Source organism: Alosa sapidissima, chromosome 4, assembly GCF_018492685.1.
Source record: "Alosa sapidissima isolate fAloSap1 chromosome 4, fAloSap1.pri, whole genome shotgun sequence".
In the NCBI taxonomy this organism is placed as follows: domain Eukaryota; kingdom Metazoa; phylum Chordata; class Actinopteri; order Clupeiformes; family Clupeidae; genus Alosa; species Alosa sapidissima.
The window spans coordinates 13517860-13541250 of NC_055960.1; the positions used below are offsets into that span (position 1 = coordinate 13517860).

The 23391-nt window shown below is 41.7% G+C and overlaps 2 protein-coding genes and 1 long non-coding RNA gene across 4 annotated transcripts in view; 2 read left to right on the forward strand and 1 right to left on the reverse strand.

Annotated features, from left to right (window-relative positions):
• Positions 1 to 7659: 7659 nt before the first annotated feature.
• Positions 7660 to 16229, forward strand: prph (peripherin). The gene is made up of 9 exons (XM_042090415.1): positions 7660 to 8414; positions 11459 to 11519; positions 12165 to 12260; positions 13026 to 13193; positions 13613 to 13738; positions 14035 to 14255; positions 14539 to 14585; positions 14843 to 14916; positions 15062 to 16229. The coding sequence occupies exons 1-9, from the start codon at positions 7672 to 7674 to the stop codon at positions 15197 to 15199; spliced, it is 1674 nt and encodes a 557-aa protein (XP_041946349.1). The 5' UTR covers positions 7660 to 7671; the 3' UTR covers positions 15200 to 16229.
• On the reverse strand, positions 11927 to 13131 carry LOC121707691. The gene is made up of 2 exons (XR_006031370.1): positions 13017 to 13131; positions 11927 to 12273 (listed from the first exon to the last, which is right to left on the reverse strand). It is a non-coding gene; the product is annotated as an uncharacterized LOC121707691 (long non-coding RNA).
• Positions 16230 to 19118: 2889 nt separating the features above from the next.
• timeless (timeless circadian clock) overlaps positions 19119 to 23391 on the forward strand; it is a 28170-nt gene continuing 23897 nt past the window's right edge. The window contains exon 1 of one of the 2 annotated variants that reach the window (XM_042089916.1): positions 19119 to 19231. The gene's annotated coding sequence lies outside the window, so the exon portion shown is untranslated. Of the gene's footprint in view, positions 19232 to 19703; positions 20079 to 23391 lie in introns of those variants that run through there. The other variant, XM_042089915.1, reaches the window with a different exon arrangement.

A 23391-nucleotide genomic window follows, 5' to 3' on the forward strand; every position in this document is an offset into this window, starting at 1 on the left:
CCAAGGACAGCTGTCAAATATGGCATATGAGATATGCCTACATACAAAAATGCGTTTGTCAGCCTCAGATTGTGTATACCAAGTGTATACCATGCTAACCTAGTTTCAATTTTATCAAGCCTATCAGTGCAGATGCTTTTTCAGCATTATGACGTATGGGCTATATGTAACAACTCAACTGTTACATATCATATTGGATGTGTCTTGCACATCTACATATAGGTAAGGGGATTTCTCACAGGGGCCTATCAACAACCAAGCCCATTTCACATTACACAACATTGCGCAAGATTCAACATCAATTAATAATTGGCTTATGGCAGTCACAAACGCGCTACATATTGTACTCGGGATCCGTAAAAGGTACTCCTTAACATTGCAACATAAGCCACAGAGTTTCAAAGAATTCAACCCATGGCACCTTAACAGTAGTATCTGGTGTCCACAGAAGGCTCAACAGTGGTGTCTGGTTTCCCGGATCCAGTCCTCTCCACACTCATGATTGCTTGAGACAGTTTATTTTATTTCTGAGCCAATGAGCCAGGTAGCCTGTGAGTGCCTCAGCCATAACTATTGACCTGCCTTTTTAGCAGCCCTTAGACTTCTTTCTTTCTTTAAAGGAACTGTATGTAAGATTGTGGCCAAAACTGGTACTGCAATCACTTTCAAATTACTGTAGGGCGGTGTATCCCCTCCCCCTGACTGGCAGAGCTGGCAACCCGGATGCCAAAAACACTATGTCTAGTGACATATCAGGGACATTTTATGATTAATTGAAATATATTTCTTACATACGGTTCCTTTAATTACTCTTTCCCTTCAGCTCTTTTCAGTGATCATCCTTGAAACCCATAATCTAACAGAAGTGTTGTCGCTGACGCCACAAATGATGCCACAAAGCCTCTAACACCTATCTCCATTGGTCTTGTATGAGCTTGCCAGTCTTGTTCCCTTGCTTTTGCTACCACTACTACATACTAGTATAGTCAAGTCAAGTCAGTTTTATTTTTAAAGCACATTTAACAGAGTGCAACATAAAGCGCTCCACAAACAAGACACATAACAAGACAAAAGATGCCCATGACATCAAGACATGACAAATACATTTAAAAAAAAACAAATACAAAAAATGCCAGACAGAGCAGCATAGTCGCCAGCATAGGCCTACCCATGACACCAAGACATACAAGACAGACAAAAAAAAATAAAATAAATAAACAAATAAAAAGTATATATATATATACATACATATATGTACATATATATATTTAAAAAGGGGGAAAAGTGATTTCCAAACCATCTGAAAATGTCCAAGGGCAATGATGATCCGTGAAAACTGTGCTGTGTCTTCACAACCGATGCAACGCCAACAAAGTTCTTTAGCAACTGACCAACCCAGTGAATTCACTGGCAGTCTGGAGATAACGTTAACGTTAGGCCTTGTATACTGCAGTCTGGAGATCACTGGAAGCACAGTCTGAAGTAGTGGGCGATCGTGTAGATCCGAAATTCTGTGGACTTTTAACAGCATGTTACATAGCATTGAATCAGGCAAGAAACAATACTCTGACAGCGAATGCTGAGTATGTTCTACAAAACGCACATCATAACATGAGGGGGACATTAGTGACAAGAGCAGTTCATAATGGGGAACGCTGTTGGTATTGAACAGCCTTGCACACAGGAAGGAATAGAAGCTTCTGCCCTGAATTATTGATGCTAGCATTCCCTAACTGCTGAGCAGGCCCTTTGAGTTACTGTTAGCGTTAGGCTCCTCATGGGTACTGTAGTGTGTAAGGCCTCTGTGTCATTAAAAAGTGCTTCACTTGGAGTTGTGCCTCTGCAATTAACTGCTTACCAGAGAGTCTATCTATGACACTATTTCCTGAATTACGCCATACAATGTACAAAGCTGACACAAACATAAAAGGGGGAAGTAGAGAGGGAGAAAGCATGGGGGTACATGCAAAACTTAGTATCATCAAGGTTTCATCAGCTATATAAATTCCATGCAAACATGTGCATGGCCGGTATGTCAGCCCTGGATCTCATTAAAGGCTTTTCACTGACAAGACACAAACATGTCTAATGTCAGCCACAAAGACGACAAATTAAAAAAGGTCTTCACCAGTGCTGCTGGACCAATTAATTCATCAGAAGGTTACTTCCACATGGGGTCATCAGTAACAGTGACATATTGGCCTTTATCATAGAATTAAGACCGTGGACTTGACCATGTGATATGTCTCATTAGGAAAGAATGGACAATGGCTTTTAATTAACAATGGTTGTCTCATGAGCACTCAAGTCAAGAGAGATGTCCACTGTGGTTGTTGTTTGTTTGAAAACAACAAGTATGTGTGTGTGTGTGTGTGTGTGTGTGTGTGTGTGTGTGTGTATAATAATGAAAAGCTACCCTGATGCTATTATTTCAGTGCATGACTACTGAAGAGTTGGACACTTGAAACGCAGTTAATATCCTAATAGTAGGGATGTCTGGTCTTGTGGGAGACATGCTTGCATAGCACTGAGATCAGCTAATGATAAGTGATGGCATTCTGAAGCATTTGACCAATTAGTATGAGGAACTAGTCACATTCTTGTGTCAAGAAGCTAAACCACCCACACCACCCATGTGATTGTCTATTCACACTTCACCCTCACACTGAAGTTACTGACAGTATTACACATGGAACAAGAGATACTACAGAACAAACTCTATTGGCAGGTAGCACCCAGAGCCTTATAGGGAGGGAAAGTAATCTCATCGCCACCTAGTGGTTGCGTTCCTAGAGTTTAGCGGAGTGGATGGGATTTTTTTTTTAGAAAAAATATATCTCGGTGCACATTGGGATCTTAATTTAATGCCTTCCATATGTTAGGCACTGGGGTCACCTCTATTGCTTCTAGTGGTCATACCTTATTTTTAGGATCAGTTGAATTGTTTTGAGTTTTTGTCGTAACATGATAAACAAACTACAGTTGCGTGTGACGTCACATGTTTGGGTGCTTAATCTGTAACTGATCAATACGGCGATTTGCTTAACTGTCTTAACATGTTTTTGTAATAACAGAACGTGATGTAAACCGCGTGGTGATTACCTTTATGTCTGGATAACTGGTGTTCTACTCACATGAAGAGCTAGCAGTAAGTGTTAAGTGCTAGCCAGGCTAATAAACAAACCATGCTACCGTAAGTAACGTCGAAGGGTAAAGTCACGTGACTTCTTTTGTAGTCTGTTTATGAAACAAAAGGAGCAATTTCGATTTTTTAAAATAAGGCAAAATAGGGTCTGACATTTTCACAGTTAGAAGAGTATTACTGTATAGACACTGAAAAATATTTTGGTGGATAACATCGCTGATTTGGCTTCAAAATATTTTTTTAAAAATTGGTCTATGGGACTTAACATTGGAGCTGCTCTTCGATAGGAACGCAACCGCTTGGGGCGCTGGTTTTCACTTTCCCTCCCTATAGATACCTTTATACGGCTCTGTTAGCACCTATAGGCAAAGATTCTAGTAGCGCTCTAGAATCTTTGCCTATAGTCTAGACATACAAAATCATAAAAGGTTAATGTGAAGGTTTTGCATTGTCTACTTGTCAAAGGTGTTTAATCCATCCTTCAATGCGAGAGAGTGATTATCCCTCTAGTTTGACCTGACACGCTGGAGTTGACTGACATTTCAACTCCTGCTGAGTGAAAAACTGATGACAAGTAGTCTCCAGTCAATAACACAGTGTTAGCTGTGGCAGAGTTATAACAAATTAGTGTGTGTGTGTGTGTGTGTGTGTGTGTGTGTGTGTGAAAGAGGCAGGGAGATCAAGTTATTTAAAAGAGATGACAAAAGAAACAACAATACTGCCAGTAAAAACATGTTGTCCACACCTCAGCACAGTGAGGCAAGTCTGCTCTTACTGTACAGGAAGCCGTCCACGGCAGGAGCTATGAAATAAAATAGGAAATTAAATGAAAACAAGAATATTCCTCCAATAGGGACATATTCATTTGAGCTAAGCAAAACCCTCAAAATGAAGAACTGGATGATAGCATCTGACAAAAGAAGATCATTCTTTGTAAATGTTGGTATAATGTGGTTACACATCATTTGTTTAAATTTGAATCAAGCACAGGAGAACACATCTATTTGATGAGAGGATGTAGGGAGACATTTTTGTGGTGAGGGCCTGAGAGAGAGAGAAAGCCATTGGATATAAGAAACATGATCCACAGTCATATGGGAATACTAGTCTTTACCGGTCTTTAAAGGACAGTAAAGAATCGCTGTTGCAGAGAGTTATTTCCATTAGGAAGAGGCCGACCGAAGGGCAAGAGAGAAAAACAGTGTGTGAGAGAGGGATGCACAGAGAGAAAGAGGGAGAGAGAGAGAGAGAGAGAGAGGAAGGGAGAGAGAGGGAGCGAGAGAGACGGAGGGTTAGAGAGAGAGAGAGAAAGCAAGAAAGAGAGGGAGGGAGAGAGAGGGAGCACGAGAGACAGAGGGTGAGAGAGAAAAACAGAGAAAGAGAGGGAGGGAGAGAGAGTGAGAGCTAACTCATTTACGAGGTAGAACGATTAGATTAGGGTGCGAGGCCCAACGCAGAGGAAATTAATTACTAAAAAAGCCAGACACAGGAGGCAGCTGGACCGAAGTACAGACGCACTACCTACAAGAGAGAAAGTGATTGTGAAAGAGATAGAGTTAGAGAGAAGATATCAAACAACAGGAGAATGAGAGTATCAAGTGAAATGTGGGTAAGAGAGACTAGAGAGAGAGAGAACTAGACAGACATTATTAAAAAGAGTGAAACACATACTGACAGTTGGCCACTGATGGTAAAAGATGGCAAGATAAATAGTACCAGAGAGTAAGTTCACAATGTTTAACATTAGGTGAACAGAAATGTAGAAATGCTAAATAAAGAATTACCGAAGAATTTCAGATGTCATAATATATGATCTTAGACAGATATATAAGAGAGTGAGACAAATACACACACACATAGAAAGAGAGAGAGAGAGAGGGTGCGGTTATGGGGAGGGTATTTACCCCCATGGTACATTAAAAGCTGCAGTAGCTGACAGCAAGATGCATGCTCAGCATTGCATCCACATTAAAGCTGACATTCGATTCATTCTGTAGCATGTCTTGGCAGACCTCTCCCTAAAAACATGCACACAGTCCTTTTCTTCTCTCTCTCTCTCTCTCTCTCTCTCTCTCTCTCTCTCTCTCTCTCTCTCTCTCTCTCTCCCCCCCTCACACACACACACACACATACGCGTGCATGCGCACACGCACACACACACACACACACACACACACACACACACAGCAGCAGCAGCAGCAATCTGACTCAGCAAGGTTTTGTTGATTTTACTTGCATCAACAAACAAACAATTCTAACTATCCTGAGTCTGCTTTCATAGGCCAAGTACTCTCAATTACTAAACTGTACCATATTGCAGGTATTTTGATTCAAATAACTCTAGACAAAAATTGGTAAATGAACATCTAATCTATAGATTTGAGTACAGTATGTCTGGCCAAGGCTAAAATGTTCTACTAAAATTCTACTTTTATACTACTTTTACTACTACTACACTACCAGTCAAAAGTTTGGGGTCACTTAGAAATTTCTATTCCACTCCATTATAGACAGAACACCAGCTGAGATCAGTTGCATTGTTTTTTTAATCAGGGCAGCAGTTTTCAGATCACATTGTGTGCTTAAATAATTGCAAAAGGGTTCTTCAATGTTTTTTCAGTTAGCCTTTTAAAATGATATCAGATTAGTAATGTGCCTTTGGAACATGAATGAACATGATGAATGGCTGCTGATAATGGGCAATGTAGATATTGCATTAAAGATCAGCCATTTCTTTCTACAACAGTCAAGAAAGTAATCTGTCTATAATAGAGTGGGATGGACATTTCTAAGTGACCTCAAACTTTTGACTGGTAGTGTATGTTTTAATGTGAAAATGGGGGTTGTAATACTTTTTCTTTAATTGTAAAAAAAAAATGATATTCTGCGACCACACCTGCCCACTTCACACCAGGCTCGCCACACATTCTCTGCCGATAAAACCATGTGTTTCTGAACATCCCTGTGCACACTGCAGTCACTCAATTAGCTAAAGAGGTGGTCTGGACATACACTTGCACAGGGGAACAGGAGATCTGCAGTGCCCACTGCACACACACACACACACACACACACACACACAGCCACTCTCCCGCTTTCTCCCCATACATCTTCTTACATATGGATGAGCAGGCCATTTAACAAATTAATTGATGGATTAAAAATACATGTCAAATCAGAGCACAAACATTGTCTCCTCTGCGCTGTGGAGAGGAGAGCTTTTAATATTGTTGGAGTAAGCCATCGGCCATAACTGTGCATTATACTGGATGCTTTGGCGTAATCAATGCAAATTAAATTCTACAATGTTAAATATAGAAAAAAACATTGGAAAATTAGCCATTGCCCTACTGAAATGAGTCTTTATACTGGCTGCACAGATGTTTTATGTTTTATTTTCACTTGGTAACATGCTGTTGAAGCTCAGAGCATTTCCAGTCTACTATGAATGAAGTAGAAACTCATTTCTGGTTTTGTTTTTGTGACACACAGGCATGGGTCACATCCCTTGTTTGAGAGCTGAAAATGAACTCTATCTCAGCTCGGATCAAGTTCATATCTTATCTTCCGGCTTTTGAGCTCTTCCTGCAGTGGGCTGTCAGATGTTTCTGGGTGATGCAAAAATAGGCTTACGGCAGAGATCACCCGATATGAGCGCAGCTATCTGCCACTGTGGGCTAGAATTGCATAGTCATGACAGCCACTGTCTGCCTGTCAGAACGTCAATACTATATTCCATTACATGTGGAAAAAAAAAGAGGCAGTGGACAGGAAAAGAGGAGTCCGAGAATGCAGAGAAGAGAGCAAAGTGCTTTTTTCTCCTTTTGAAGAATGTGAAAAGACTGCAGTGTCTGGGATTTGGTTGTAATGTGTAATGAATGCAGAAATAGGTGACATTGGAAGCACAGCATGTTATTCAATGTGAAACCAAGGAATAAGGACATTGAGCAATGTGACACAAATAAAATGGTTTATAGACACTATAGATAGATAGATAGATAGATAGATAGATAGATAGATAGATAGATAGATAGATAGATAGAAACAGGTGGAAGAGCCCGAGAGACCATCAGCAGTGCCTGCAGTGTGCATAGAGGTCAGTCGCTGAGCCTGCAGAGAACGTGCGTCCTGCCAGGGGGGAGGGGGGGGAACCTGGGGAGGGGGGGTTCGTGATAGAGGGATGGCGAGAGAAGGGTGGAAAGATGGAGACATCTTTAGTGATATGGGGCAATAATGTGGGAGACCATTGGGATGACTGCCAACAGTGCAGGACAAAAGGGAGGGGCAGAGAGAGAGGGATGAGGAGAGAGGGTGGAGGGGGGGGGCGGGGGCTTGGAGGACATGGGGAGGGTCTGTGGGGAGGGAGTGGCTACTAGCGCAGTGCCTGCGTACGGTAGGGTGATGGATGGACAGAGTGAAGGGGGAGGCAGCGACTCTAGAGAACGAGTGAGGGGAGGGGGAGGAGAGGACGAGGGGGTGCTGGAAGGGCAGAGGGAGGCGGGTGGGACGGGATGTCCAGCTCGGAGATGTATAAAAGCCGCGCTGCATCTCACTTGGACGTCCTGTTGCTTCACTCCTTCTCAAACCCTCCTGAGCCTGGACAGCTGCTCCTGACCCCCCTCCTTCTGAGACCTACTCTGCCGCTTGAGTGCGAGAGAACAACAGAGACAGACATAGAACCAGAGAACGCATCCTTTAAGCCAAAGAAAGCCAGAATCAGCCAGCCAACAGCCATCATGAGCAGCCACTCCACCGCCCGTACTTCCTACCGCCGCACCTTCGGCAGCCCCTCCCCCGCTATGCACTCCTACACGCCCCTCTCGTCCCGCATGATGCCTCACTCTAGCCGCTACCTGAGCTCCATGCCCAGCGCCATGCCCCAGCGCCAGGTGGCCTACCGGGCGCGCTCCAGCACCCCGACCCAACGCCTCTCCTACGACAAGGTGGACTTCAGCCTGGCCGAAGCGGTCAACCAGGAGTTCCTGACCACGCGCAGCAACGAGAAGCAGGAGCTGCAGGAGCTCAACGACCGCTTCGCCAGCTTCATCGAGAAGGTGCGCTACCTGGAGCAGCAGAACGCCGGGCTGCAGGCCGAGCTCAACCAGTACAAGGGTCAGCAGCAGCAGGGCCAGCCCAACCGCGCCACCGACCTCTGCCAGCAGGAGATGCGCGAGCTCCGGAGGCAGCTGGAACTCGTGGGGAAGGACCGCGATGAGATCCAGGTGGAGAGGGACAATCTGGCTGAGGACCTGGCCCTCATGAAGCAAAAGTGAGTCAAATGCATGCAGGATGAGTGAGAGAGTAGAGAGAGAGAATGAGAGAGAGAGATCAATCATACAAAATGTTCAAATGTAAGGTAGAGATAAAAAAGTATGGTAATGCTAACCCTTTTAATGGTAAAAGCTTAATTTATTGTTAAAAAACAACATCCAATTTAATTAAATTTGACAAAGAAATAGCTAATTTCCACTTCTAAGACATAGTGATTGTATAGCACATCTAAATGCAGATACTTTTACAATTATTTACAATAATATTTTATAATTTTATTTTTTTGTGTAAACCTGCCTTATATATTCAGAAGAGAATAAACAGTGAGTTTAGGTGACAAGTGGATGTGTAGCCTATAGTATATGATTGGTCATTAATGTTTGGAGCTTCTGGCAAATCGCTACTAAAATCACTGTTGTTGACAAGTTGTAGTTAAAACATAGACATATACCTTCATGTTAATTGTTTCCTCAATGTATAATTGGATGTGACTACATTTCATTGAAGCTAGTGAAAATATTCCGTTGGTATTTAAACGTTGGAGAAAAAGAATGGAGGCCTAAACTGAAATATATAGTAAAATATTTACGCTAATAATCTAATTGTAAATATTACTGGGAAGAATCCGACTTCCTCTAGGGACTTAGGGTTAGGTCTGTTACAGGCCTGGGTGGATAGGGGTGTGTTTTGCTTGTGGTGTTTGCAAAGCCCCTCCTTCCACCCAAACACACACACACACACACACACATGCATAAAAGCTGTGCATGTAGCCTACCATCCACCAGCATTAGCACCCATGCAGTGCCACACCCATGCACATGTTCTTACCCATCTCTTTACGAAGTACCAGGGGAGGGTGTGGCAATTTCTTTATTTGTTTCTGAACCAGTGGTGGTGTCCAGAACTGGGTGTGGCACCTGAAGAAGAAAGCATATGGAAACAAAGACGTCAGCACACAGACCCTCCCTCCCTTAGCCAGAATACTGCAGCATGGATGGGTGTGTTTATCTGTTGGGGGGGTGTGAAGGGTGTGTGTGCATATAAAGTTAATAGGATGGGCAGTACTCCAAGTTCTTTACAACAGGTAAAGCACATATCTCTCTCACAAGTGGATTTTACCATTATTCCCATAGAATATGACATCACTCCAGATGATGCTGAACTAAGCAGACATCTCTTCTTAGATATTCTGAAATTCCAGAAAGGGGAGTAAGGCATTGCAACTTTTGGCCATTGCACTACCTGCTTGGCTATTCACAAACAAGACAGTTAACAAGTGCACACAATTGCTTTACTTATGACATTCTGAATTGATAGATCAAGCCTGCAAACTTTCAAATTGATGAACAGAAGAGCTGTCTGTCTACAGATAAGACCCAAAAAACAAGCAATCAAAATGCTGCTAAACACTGAAGCAGCAAGACAGTCCTCCATGTAATCTTCCTCTTCTTCCAGATGGTGGGACAACAGAGATGCCGCTGTTGTGAATGTGCTTGATGTCGTGTGACTGTGTCTGAAAGAGAGAGAGAGAGAGAGAGAGAGAGAGAGAGTATGTATGTGTTACAGAATGTCCTGACAAGACAGGACTAGGGATGAATTGGCTAAGCAAAGGATGGACTGTGGAGGAGGGGTGTGGAGAGAGAGAGAGAGAGAAAGAGAGAGAGAGAGAAAGAGAGAGAGAGAAAGGAAGGAAGAGAAAGAGAGCAGCTGGAAAAATCAATGGCGCTCAATGCGACTGCCCGCATCAAACGGTGTTGGGTGTCCTGAGCTGGTGGACGGAGCCAGGTACCCCATTAACAGACCACAGACCCCTGAAATGGTGCATGAATTAAAGATGAGAGGAAACACACACATGCACGCATGCGTGTGCACACACACACACACACACACACCCTTAGTCACTGACTGGCAAACATACACAAAGGCTGCATTTACTACAGATTCCCTTTTGAGGTAAAGCACACTTCACAAATCAGGTGTTGGCATACTGTAATTCTAAAAGTGATTTTGCTATGACTGAAGTACAACAGTGTCTCAGATTCTTAAATGTTCTACAAGGATGTAGCTCATTAAATCACAAATAATTCATGAAATATATCTTTATCAATAGTGCATTACAGAAACTATAAAAATTACACTGTAACCATATATTCATGTTTTTTCTGTCCTCTCTTTAGCTGTAGCTGCTGAGCATTATCCAAATCTCCATTAAAATGTGTGTATGTGTGTGTGTGTGTGTATGTAATCTTCCCTGAGTCATGGCAGACCCAGCCGTCCTGTCGCTGGATTATGGCTAACGTACCACAGAGGCAGCAGGGGCTGGGTTGAATGCAATCAGGGGTCAGCCAGTTTTCTCCCGTGATCTGATTATTTCGCTCCAGCCCAGAACTTAGCCTCTTCCCAGTGGAAGACACAATGGTTTAGATTAGAAGGACAAATGTCCCAGATGGTGCATTGTCCCTCTGACCAAATAAAAGTGCTCAGACAAGTGTATGGGAGGGTACATGCATGACCTCTGAGATTTTAGCCAATGTGCCATGCAGTGTTGAATGAGCCTCCACCCAGGATGCCCTAACCCTCTCAATGACATTGACCCCCCCCCCCCCCATCCCCCTGCCACACCCAAGCAACATTTGGCCTGAGTCCCAAATCCTTTTACCATCAAATTAACTAATTGATTCCAAGGCTCTTTGCCAGCTGATGCTCTCAGCCTATGTTTGCACAGGAACCCATGATCTGGCACCTGTCATAGTGATTTATACAGAGCACTTAGTATGCCGGCTACCTCACTCCTTTTCCCCTTAGCAAACCATGTATGCTTTCTGTCGGCCTTCCACTGATTGTCTAAGAATTTTCTCTCACAGTAATTTATACCTACAAATATGGTGTCAAATTTCACTCATGTTTTAGAGTTAGAAAGAACATATTTTGGACTGCAATTTTACAGTAAATATATTCCACCATCACCATAAAAGTGGCAATACATTCAAAATGGAAATTATACGTTGAGAAACGTTTTTGTTTTCTCCTTGTTTCTCTTAGGTATGAAGAGGAAAATCAGAAGAAGCAGGAGGCTGAAAATAACCTGGTCCTCTTCCGTAAGGTAACTATAACCAAACCCAATCTAATCTATTTTCAGCTTTAGAGATCTCCTTTCTCTGCCACTTACTTTGTCTATAAGCCCACACACATTCCGGATGTCTGGCTAAGTATTCTGACACAAATGAGATCCTAAACGTGACCCGTTAGTGCTCACTGATGAGATCATGTTGTGCCTGAGTAATCAATGAGATGACTATGAAAGAACCACACCCAAAGCTTCCACTGGCTCAGGGAGATACAGTGACACCATGTGGCCAGTAACAGTCTGACACTAATATAAAACTAAAATGCCAACACTTGCAAGAGTAACCTTGTGGAAGCTTGTCAAAAGAACAAATGAGTAGTAAGGAAAGATCTTTATATTACTGGACTTTGTTGACTGAACTCTGAAATTATGAAACATGAACATGACAACAAAATGTTTTTTTGCTGAAGCACAACATTAAAGAAACTAAGCTTCTAAGAAAAGAAAATATGACCATCACATTCTCCTTTCATGCCTGTGTCACTTCACATGTTAACAATGGGTCTACTGAATGTCCAGACATGACATCATTACACTTTGTGTACACTGCAGTGACCTCTGCTAATGCGGTATAAAACCAATAAATGCGATTAAATAATGGAGTGCATTATCTCTCTGAAGGATGTGGACGACGCCACTCTGTCTCGTCTGGAGCTGGAGAGGAAAATCGAATCGTTGATGGATGAGATCGAGTTCCTTAAGAAGCTCCATGATGAGGTGAGTTACCTGTCTGCACCATGGAAACAACAAAAACAGTGTGACAACAAAAACAACATAGCTGGCTATTTGGAATTCCGAACTTAGCCGACTCTTACTCTACTCCCCTCCTAGTATTTCCGACGGACATTATGTAAAGAGCTTGTGTCTGAACACTGTGACAAGCCTCAGATCAGTGACTAGATTCATTTAACAAAAGTCAGTGTTGAGTGTTCTGTTGAGGTTCAGATAACACTGCCTGCTGTCGGAACACACAAGGTTATGAAATTAAGGCTGCTTACATGACATTACTGTACTGTTGCACATTACAGAAGTGACTGTTTATGCCATTACATACCTACAACAAACATACAACAAAATATACAACAAACAAAATACATACAACACACTTGCTCAATTAATGAAGGACATTTAGGCTACTGCATGTCTCTCAAGAAGATAATTACAATGGCTGAGAAGTGCAAAACAATTTTACATTTGTGGGTGCAAATTTACAAAGTGCAAAACAAATTAACATTTGCGGGTGCAAATTTACAATGTAGGCCTACAAGCACAAAATAACGTGTCATGTAAATGTGCACCCGCAAATGTCAATTTGTTTTGCACTTCCCCACCACCTAGATAATGCACTACTGATGACGAGGTTCCCCCAAGTATATAGATCTTATAATTATCTAACTAAATTAAGTGAAAGATAAAAACATATTTTATTTTCATGGACGCGTTACTGATTGTGTGGTTACTGTGTGCTCTCACTCTCTGCAGGAGATCCAGGACGTGCAGGTGAGTCACCAGACTCAGCAGATGAAGTTTGAGGTGGAGACCCAGCAGGCCCGTCCAGACCTCACCGCCGCCCTGAGGGACATCCGGGCTCAGTACGAGAACATCGCCTCCAAGAACATGCAGGAGTCTGAAGAGTGGTACAAGTCCAAGGTGAGCGTTGGAGTTGTGTCCATGGCGTTGGTGAGCCATGGACACAACACGATTGTGTTGAAAATAACACAACTTGTGTTGTTTTTAACACATCTCTATGTCCAGATAGGGACAACACAGTTTGTGTTGTTTCCAACACATTGCTTTTGTTATTTGTTTCAAGAGTGTACACAGTGTTGAAAATAACACAACTTGTGTTGTTTTTAATACATCTCTATGTCCAGAAGGGCAACAGTTTGCATTGTTTCCAACACATTCGTTTTTAAGAGTGCACAAAATCACTGCAATCAAGTGATAATATGAACAGTGCAGCAATCACAAGCTGACACCTTACTGTATTACTTAGAGATAATAAGTATTTATGTATAAGCTGTATATTTATACATTTAACCTGCGTTTCTTCCTGTTTGCCATTTTAGTTTACTGACCTGACAGAGTCGGCTAAGCGTAATAATGATGCCATGAGGCAGGCCAAGCAGGAGGCCAATGAGTATCGCCGGCAGATCCAGGCCCTCAACTGTGATGTCGATGCTTTGAAGAGCACGGTGGGGGTCATCTCTATTTCACTCCCCCTCTCAACTCTCCTGTTCAGCCATCTGCCTCTCCACTGCCCTTCTCTCCTCATGTTTCCAACCTCTCCACCTACCCGTTTTGTCTTCTGCTCGTTGCTGTTTGGTTTTCAGAACAGATAACTGTCATTAAGTTATTTTCAGAAAATTAGGAAAAGTGGAAGAACAGAGGGAGAAATTGTACCCCCATTATTGATTGTAATTAAAATATTGTATAGTTGTGTATGATGTTTAAATATCTGGGCCATATGTACAAATGTTTGTCCCTGCAGAATGAGGCTCTTCTGAGGCAGATGCGGGAGATGGAGGATCAGTTTGGCGTGGAAGCCGGAAACTACCAGGACAATGTGGTTCGTCTGGAGGAGGAGATTCGCCACCTGAAGGACGAGATGTCCCGTCATCTGAGGGAGTACCAAGACCTGCTCAATGTCAAGATGGCGCTGGACATCGAGATCGCCACCTACAGGAAGCTGCTCGAAGGAGAGGAGAGCAGGTTTGTGATAGACAGGTTGGAACAAAAAGGTCCAAACTTCCAGGGTGTGCTCTCCTGCATGTGTAATTAAAAGAATCTTCAGAACCCTTTAGTTCTCTTTAGAACTCTCTAGTTGTCCGATGAACTGGAATTCACAGCTATACACAATACTCTCCTGGTCCTGTGACTTATTTCTGCCAACAATGTTCTTCTTATGTGTGGAAGATATTTAAAGTATTGACATTTGAATAGCTGAACTGTTGGCCCTGTGGGCTCTTTGTTTACATGGTGTTTTCTGTCACAGGATCGTTATGCCCATGCACATGTCCTCCATCCGTGGTGGTGCTGCTGGTAAGGCTGATTTTTCTGCTTCTTTCATTTCATTCAATATGGAATTTAGTGAAATATTACATAAATTTGTAATATATGTAATAATATGTTGCTCAAGCACTCTTTATGTTTCCCTGAACTGAGTACTCATTTAATTTAGGTGGGTTCTAAAGGATTGTGTATCAGGGTTCTGATACTGAATTATATTAAGTAAAAATCATTTAGATTGTATCTTCAAAAATAGATTTTTTTGTCTTTGTTCAATTAATCTTGTCTAGATTATGATGACAAACCAGAACCTGGACATGGAAAGAAAGTTGTGATCAAGACTGTTGAGACCCGTGATGGAGAGGTGTGTGTTGATAAAATGAATACTCTTCTACTGCACGCATTAGCCTACAGCACGTCTAATTGATAGCCTATGTTACCTTTTACCCTTTGTCCTATTTCTTTCAGTGAATTACTTTTCATTTGATTTATCTGCCTCTGCTTTACAGGTGGTGAAGGAGTCTAGGAAAGAAAAGGATGCCCACGATAGCCGTGACAAGAGTGATTCCCGTGATAAGAGTGATTCCCGCGATTCCCGTGATTCCCATGGTGGCCGTGACTCTAAAGACTCCGACGGGGATGAGTAGATGAGCTCGCTGATATCAGCTGAATGTTCCAGGGTCAATAATAGTGTGAGCGATAGGGTATAAAATCATGAAATAAGAGATAAAAAGCTGCTTGAATCATATGTACTGCTAATTGTTGAATGAAAAAAGAAACAGACATCATGAATGCTAGACAGGATAAATGGGAGCCTTTTTATGTTTTTGACTCAAAACTGTGAGCCATGAGCAAAGTTGATTTTTGCTCTTCCTGATAACCCTCTTCCCCAGAGTGTATGTATGCACGGATCTAAACTGTAAATTCAGTCACTGACTGTGACAATGGTGCTTCAATAACACTAACATTGCCAATTAAAACTTGGTATTGTTCAATGGCAACATTTCAAATATAGAAAAGAAAACAACCACTTGACACAAGTACTCAAAAAATTGAAGCAGACACTTTAACACAGACATACTGTAAACATGATGAATGTACTGACATAGTCATTGATATGGGGATGATGGTAGAGTTTGGTAGGTGCATGTTTGTGTTGGAGCAAGCCCTACCTAGTCACCTTCAGTCAAACACCACCTGAGGCCTTGATTTACAGGGAAAAAAACGACTAGAATTTTCTCAAGTAATCCGTTTTGTATCTAAACCTAACACCTCAAATTTAACACTCGCCACACAACTGTACCCAAAAGGGAGACCTTTTAACAGTAATAACCACTTCTCTGTTTTATAGTATCCTATCAGTATAGTCACTGCCAGGTTTTGATCGGATAATTTAGATGAATGGCATTTGTGGGCTTGCAAGGAGCAGACTATAGCCTGTGTCAGATGGCCCTGTGTTGGTACAAGCTCAGTAACAGTAACAGCTCAACCTCATCTCTAGTTGAGCAAGTCAGGAATGATGGATTCCACTATACTGCACACCCCACAAGAACTCCTCATTCACTGCAGGGATATGTTTGTTTTGCTGTTTTTTGGGAATGTTTGGCAACTTTAGAGAAAATCATTACTAGATAGGATTACAATGAAAATGCAAATAAAGAACACTGGAACAACAAATGTTCGCTTGTTGTCTTGACTTCATTTTAGAATTTGAGGCTACAAAAACTGCTTGAAATAGGGTTCCACTCTGTAAGGAGTGTATTACAGTAAAAAGAGCACATGTACGATTTGGAGGAGGAAGAGAATATTGGACGGATTTGAAGACCCTGTAAACCAAAATTGGAAATTTGTTTGGAAACACCTTGCTTAGATTAGAAAATTACAATAACAATTTCTGCAATAGATTACCACATTTTGTACACTTAACACAGGTGTTTTCACTAATTAGCTCATCTATCCAGCTAAAGAGTTGTGTTAATTGGAATAAGCTAGTTTAGAGAGGGCATCACCTTTGTCCCGAATGGACAGAGTTTCAGAATAACAGCAGGTGGCCAATGTTGGGGAAGTTACTTTTAAAAAGCAGTGTGCTCATTACTCGTTACTTCTTAGAAAATAATCTGTTACTTTACTTAGTAACCCTCTATGGAAAGTAACTTTTTACATTAGGCTACTTGTTACTTTTGCGTTACTTTTATGTTTCTCGACTTTGGGCAGAACCCAATATCTGTTCCTAAATGTGTAGGCCTACATAAAGTTCTACTATGGAGGACATAACAGCTATTTCTTTTGCGCTCTTTACTATAAAAAATGCCACAAACAGGGCACTTGACAAGAAAACAATGGGCTATTATAGGCTTCAACACCACCACTAAAGCTGTAGTAACCTGTTGGTAATACCAAGTCCACTAGGTGGCCCTAGAGTTTAAATTGCATAGTGCTTCTTTAAATATGAGAACTTCGAAAACTTCCTCATCTATGCGTTGACTCACACATTATTGTGTGTAAGGTCATGCACATGGAAATAAATTAAAATGATTCTGTCTAGTTAAATTTGCATTTGTTTAACTGCTAAGGTACTAATGCATACTAATGCATTGCCTTGCACACTGCATGTCATACAAAGTCTTCTTGAGTTTGTGATGGACTTGTATGAACCCAAAGAATTTTCCTCGATTGAATTCTTGAGCTCAACAGCCAATTAAATGATTGTTCTCCTCCCCCATGCTCCTAAACTACGAGGACTGGTTGCAAATGTTTATGACTTGGCCTAAACCATTTGTGTTCTCCATTTACAGAGCTAGTTTTTTCCCCACATACACATTTCACTGAATGGACAGCTAGAGGACCATGAGAAGAAAATAGCTTAGTCTAAAAAACTGTTTGGAATTGCTCTCTCCAACAATTCCTCTTAAGAACTGTATTACATTTTGCTGACTCTATGAACAATTACAATCTTGTACCTACATGATTAACAAATAAAATGCATTTATGAGTGAATTATTCATATTGTAACAAAATGGGGAAGCTATTTGCCCTATTCAATAATGCAAATGATCAAAAGCTGGAATATAAAAGTTCCCTTTCTTCTTGTTTGATTCCTACAATGTAGCTTTTATGTTCTCATGGCCAGAAAATAATAATATAATGCCTCAGGTCTTCACAAATTATTGATCACATGTCAGGATGTGTGTGACAGCAGTACAGCTAGCTACACTTTCTAAAAGACCTTCATAGCCTACCCAACATGGAGATGAAAGACCACAAATTGGTGTGAAGAACCTTGTCCACTGGATGGCGCCTCAAGACACAAGAACTCAGAGCTGTGTAAGAACTGATTCTATACTTGATAGGAGTTACATGTCCTTAAGGTGATGGTAGCCTACATGGGGCAACTTTATGAACTGTGCTGCTGGTTAACCCCATAATCAGTTCCATGTATTCGGATTGGATGATCATGATTAAAGTCCTCAAGAAAAGAAAAGAATTATTGATCCTAAATCAATGGGAATGTGCCAGAACCAATATTCAAGAACACTACCCAGCAATAAACAGCTCAACAACCGCTCAAAAAGTTGCCTTACATAATCACAATTTCAGCAGATTCGACATAAGGTTCTATCAGGAAGTAAAATCATATTTTAGCAAGCTTAGGCAATGCATTTTGCTATTCAGTGTAGTAGGCCTAGGCTAGCCTAGGCTACATCTTAGTTTGGGACCAAACAACGCCAGTCGGTGTATTTTTAAATAAAACTATCTGAAAATAACTTTTTTTGTATTTTGTAATTGTGTTTATTATACTCAGGGTATTTTGACAGAGAATACGTGCAGTTAATGGTCTGCAAAACAACATGGCGCTGGGCCTACAAACATTGTTGGGAAAAGACCCACCACCCATACATTTCCACTGAATGTTGAAGTTGGGTAGGCTATATTACATCATGGAGGATATCTCTTAATGTGCTTATCCCCTTTACTTAAATACACTGTGTCAGACACTAAAATAACTGTACTAAAATAAGTAATCGTTTCCGTTCTAATACAGATGAAGAAGTGTGATGTAAGACAGGAGTTCTACGAGGATTTATAACGGAGCCTCGGCTAAGCAAGACGCATTGCACAGATTGACAAAACGTCAATTAAATAGTGTATCAGAATATCTTTAACATACCACATAAAGCGCGATCAATTAATAACCATGTTTTGAGAATCAAAGTGCTCCTCAATTCCTTGGATAAGTGGGCAAGGGCTACCTCACGTTTGTGGTGTTCCGAAGCCAGTGGATGTCACGCAGCCTTGAGTGTGACTTAGTGGATCAAACCATGTGTGCGCCTACAGGGGGTTATTGGACAATTCATAAAATCAATTGCTCTATTCTAACCATAGTAAAAGTCCCTAACTTGCGTTATATTATCACAATCTGTATTGTGTTTAATATTTATGGTATATGCCGCATGCAGTAATCGACCCTGTTGAACTTTTGTGGCATCTAGACATATTTAACAGATTCGTCCTACCTCCTAAATCAATGGTATGTTACGGGACAGTGTTGGGTACATGCTCCAGACGGTGGAATACACAAAGTAAGGGCATTATTAAAGGTCTAATGGCTACATGATAACAATAGTGTTCTCTACACTCATCACTATTCCCAAAACACGGGACCTGCCAGTTCAGAGCAGGTAGGTTACGATTTAGAAATATGTCAATGCTTGGGACCGTTTATGTGGGTATTCTTCTTCACTAAGCTGTTTGAGACAAGTGGTTGTAACCTACAGAACGCACAAAAGAACCAAACACAAGTCTAGCCCGGTTACACCAACATAGGTCAAGTTGGTTAGCATGCTTGTTTAGTTTTAGGCTACTATTCGTTTGATTTGTGTAAATCACAAGGTTTCTATCCTGATCACAAGAATTGCAATGGATGTGTGGACGTTCTATTGATTATTCAGCCACTGTGATGAAGAGTTGTCACGGTGAAATACATTTCGCTCAGTGTCACGAGGAACTGTCTTTATTTTGTTTTGAATAGTATGCCTAGTCTAAAAGATGACGGGACAGGAGGCTGTGATAATGCGAGATGCACGGTCATATCATCTGCTGTCTCAAACTCAGTTGAACGTGTTCTCTGTATCGAAAAGAGTTTGAGGCATTTCTTTTTTTTTTTTTTGTCTGATAAGCTAAGTGTGGCTATTGCAGGGATATCACAGAAGCCTCTGTTAGACTACATGATGGCCATGTCTGTGTGATCATAAACAGTAAAAGGTTGTGATGACTAATTGGTGCAGTGGACCCTTTAAGAGACGTCAGCATGCGCATGAAAATCTGGCGCGAGATCGCTACAGGCGCTCTCAACTTCCCGAAGTCTTTCAGGCTTACTGAATATGCCCATGGTATATTCCATAGTTGTTTTTGCAGGGCAATTTTAAATAATTATTCAGTGGGGTTGAACAGTTGATTGTGTCGACTTGTTACGATCGCTATTGGAAGAGCAGAGAAAGAAAAGCCTTAGGCTTACGTCTCCGTCTGGTAAGTGAGCTAAACAGGGTCACTAACTGCAGTGTCTATTCTGCTAACGGCTGGTTGTGATGATCATAATATTATATCCGCCAACATTATGTGAATACTAAAGTACTAACTTGACTTATAATTGAATGGTTGCACGTCTAACTAAACGTTATCTTACCTTGTCCCAGTCTTTCTAACGTCAAGATGACTTGTTCCGCAGGCTAGCTAGCTGACATTGACGCCATTAAATTCGCGGTAAAATGGGAGGAGAATGTGTATTGTGCTAAGTTAAATGAAAACCAACTCGGTAATGTTAGTAATAATGGCCAGGTAACGTTAACGTTAATGCTTGTCACATGAACTAATATTGATGGTGCTCACAGTAAAGTAATTTAGTTGTCTGACAGGTTGGAACTAGCATGATTCTTGCAAGTAAATATGACGTTATGGAGGGGTCCCATCTTATGTAAGTTAGCTAGTCGTTAATATCAATGCTGTGGTACGAATGTTATGGATTAGTAACGTTACCACAGCATAATAACATTGGACGGGAGACGCTTTCACGTGGTTTTGTCTTGAGCATACATTGAAACTCTTAAAAGCAGTTGCTTTAGGTTGGCGGAATGTTTTCATTAACGTTATAAGTCACAATTGGGCTTACGTTCTCTGTGAGCTGACTCGCAAACGTTATTGACATGGTAAGTTAATTAGTTGGCTATGGCTACATACATTGATACATTATACCTCTTAGAAAAGAAACTGGCGGTAGATGGGAGCTATCACATCATGATGCATCGCAAGTAAATATAGGCAAATGAATGTTTTATGCATTCAGCATGGTGCTGAAAGGGTGAAGTACCTAAAGTCCAGCCTCCTATGCTTCCCCTGAAAAACTAGGCTAAAATCTTAGTGCATTGTGGGTAAGTATCACAGTTGCATTACGCCGGGTGTGTAGCCTATACAAAGATTGCCTTAACAATCTTTGGCCTATACACGCCCTCCGCCTCCTGCTAGCATATGGTAGACTTTTTTTGTTATCTTGCCGGTATGCTTTACACATTTGGAACGATCAGGTGTATTATACAAACAAGGGCACACAGTCTCCGCAGTGATACGGCTGACACTGAGGCTGCCGCAGTTGAGAAGTAAGTCTGATGCTGTGTGAGTGTTTGTTTATGTATGAGGAAGAGTATAATTCAACACTCTGTGTGAGGGGTTTTACAGAGGGGAGTTACAAATGCAGCTACAAGGGAAAACGCATGGAGGGGGGAAGACTGAACAGGAGATGGAGTTGGCCTTTTGGAGTGTCAAGTCAGTTTGATAAACTTTATTGGAATTGGAATTTATTGGAGTACACTGCCCTGGCTGAGCAAAAGTCTCGGTTTTAGAAGCTAAGTGCATTAATCAGGTGTGAAGTTGACCCATCTCGCTTACATCAAATTGTTAGCAATGTGAGGGGTTTTACAGAGGGGAGTTACAAATGCAGCTACAAGGGAAAACGCATGGAGGGGGGAAGACTGAACAGGAGATGGAGTTGGCCTTTTGGAGTGTCAAGTCAGTTTGATAAACTTTATTGGAATTGGAATTTATTGGAGTACACTGCCCTGGCTGAGCAAAAGTCTAGGTTTTAGAAGCTAAGTGCATTAATCAGGTGTGAAGTTGACCCATCTCGCTTACATCAAATTGTTAGCAATTCAGAGTAATGCAGTAACCTGAATTGAATGGTGTGACATTTCTCTGAATTTTCATAGGCTTGTTTTGAAAAAGAAAAAAGACCTGTGGGTTTATGTGTATTAGTCTGATTCCATGCAATAGTATTTCCGAGAGGGACTGTGCGCTGCTCTGTCTACTTTTCAGCTGACCTGTCATATCAGATGCATTGTTGGATAATGCATGCAAAGCACATGCTGCCTCCCAAGTAGACTAAATGCCAGTGATGGTGTATGAAGTTCAACTTTTGCTGCACCGACGAACAACAACAGAAGGCACTAGCCAATCAAGTTACGGTTATACTTCAAGTAATTTGCATAGCTACCGTCGGGAACACCCACTGGTATGCGTTGACAAAACGCAACTGCGTGTGGGAGCCGTAACTCACCACAATCTGTATGAGTAGCCTATACGTGGGATCCTTTTTGAGTTGTATTGGTTGACTTGAGTTTGTGATGGGGAATTTGCCTCTCTGTCCCATTTCCCTTGGATAGATGGGTAGACAGACAGTGTTGTCTATTCCAGCAGGAATTGGTCATGAATTTGCCAAAATTTTTATAGGATTACAATTGCAGTCTCTACGAGGTATCACGTCTCCCACCCAGGAGAATCAATTGTCTGGAATTGATACTGGTATGGAGGAGTGTTCTCTGCTTTCCAACCCTTTCACCCGACCCAATGAACTCCCTGACCCGACCCTGAAGCGCTCCGACCAGTTCCTACACAAGATTGATTCCAGGTTCCACCCTAGTCTTGAATGGTCAGGAATGGTTGCTTAAATGCTTGAATTATAATAACCCAGTAAAATCCAAGTGTTTGTAGATTGAGCCAGGCTTTAAGCTTGTTGAAGGAGCAGTTGTTGTTGGTGGTTGTAGTATACTTGTGGGCTAGCGTGCAGTAGCCTGAAAGTTGTGGGTTCAATTCCTGGCTTCCATGGGTGGATTATGAACTTTCGGGCCCCTTGGCCCAGATGTATTAAGGGCCCCCCACTTATTGTCATATATGTGGGAGGGGGGGTTTGGGGGTCCTTCCCCAGAACATTTTTAATTTGTTTGATGTAATTTTCTGTATTCTGGTGCATTTTGGGGATGGCCAATACTAAATTCAATCAGATTAATAGCCTACATCCTGATTTGTTGATATTGAGGCAATGATTCCATGCAAAGGCTTGGGCTTCAGGGCCCCCTGACCCCTTGGGCCCCTGGGCCTGGGCCCGGTAGGCCCGTGCAGTAATCCATCCCTGCTGGCTTCCACCATTGTGCCCTTGAGCAAGGCACTTAACCCCAAAGTAATAATAGAATTCCGACTGCAAGGTCCCAAATTGAAACAAGCTGAATTGAACTGAATTTAAGGACGTTTTAGAATGCCACACAGCTAAACAACGAGTGGCAGTCTTCTATATTAGTGTTTCCCAAAGTCTGGGTCGCGACCCACGGGTGGGTCGCAGGAGATTTTATTTGGGTCGCCAGCACAATTTATGTTGTGTTATAGGCCTAACTGATACCATTTGTCATTTGATACTAGGAAAGCTAACAGTTTTCTATTAGGATGTAGTTTGTTAACTACCACAGTCACGGTTTTGTCATAAAAGCTCATGAAACTGGCGCATGAAACTGGGGGACGA

Bases quoted from the DNA above. Each gene is read 5' to 3' on its own strand.
- prph (XM_042090415.1), top strand. From the start codon at position 7,672: ATGTATAAAAGCCGCGCTGCATCTCACTTGGACGTCCTGTTGCTTCAC. The intron at 12,261-13,025 runs GTGAGTTACCTG...CACTCTCTGCAG, and splicing joins TTAAGAAGCTCCATGATGAG to GAGATCCAGGACGTGCAGGT. The intron at 13,739-14,034 runs GTGGGGGTCATC...TTGTCCCTGCAG, and splicing joins TCGATGCTTTGAAGAGCACG to AATGAGGCTCTTCTGAGGCA.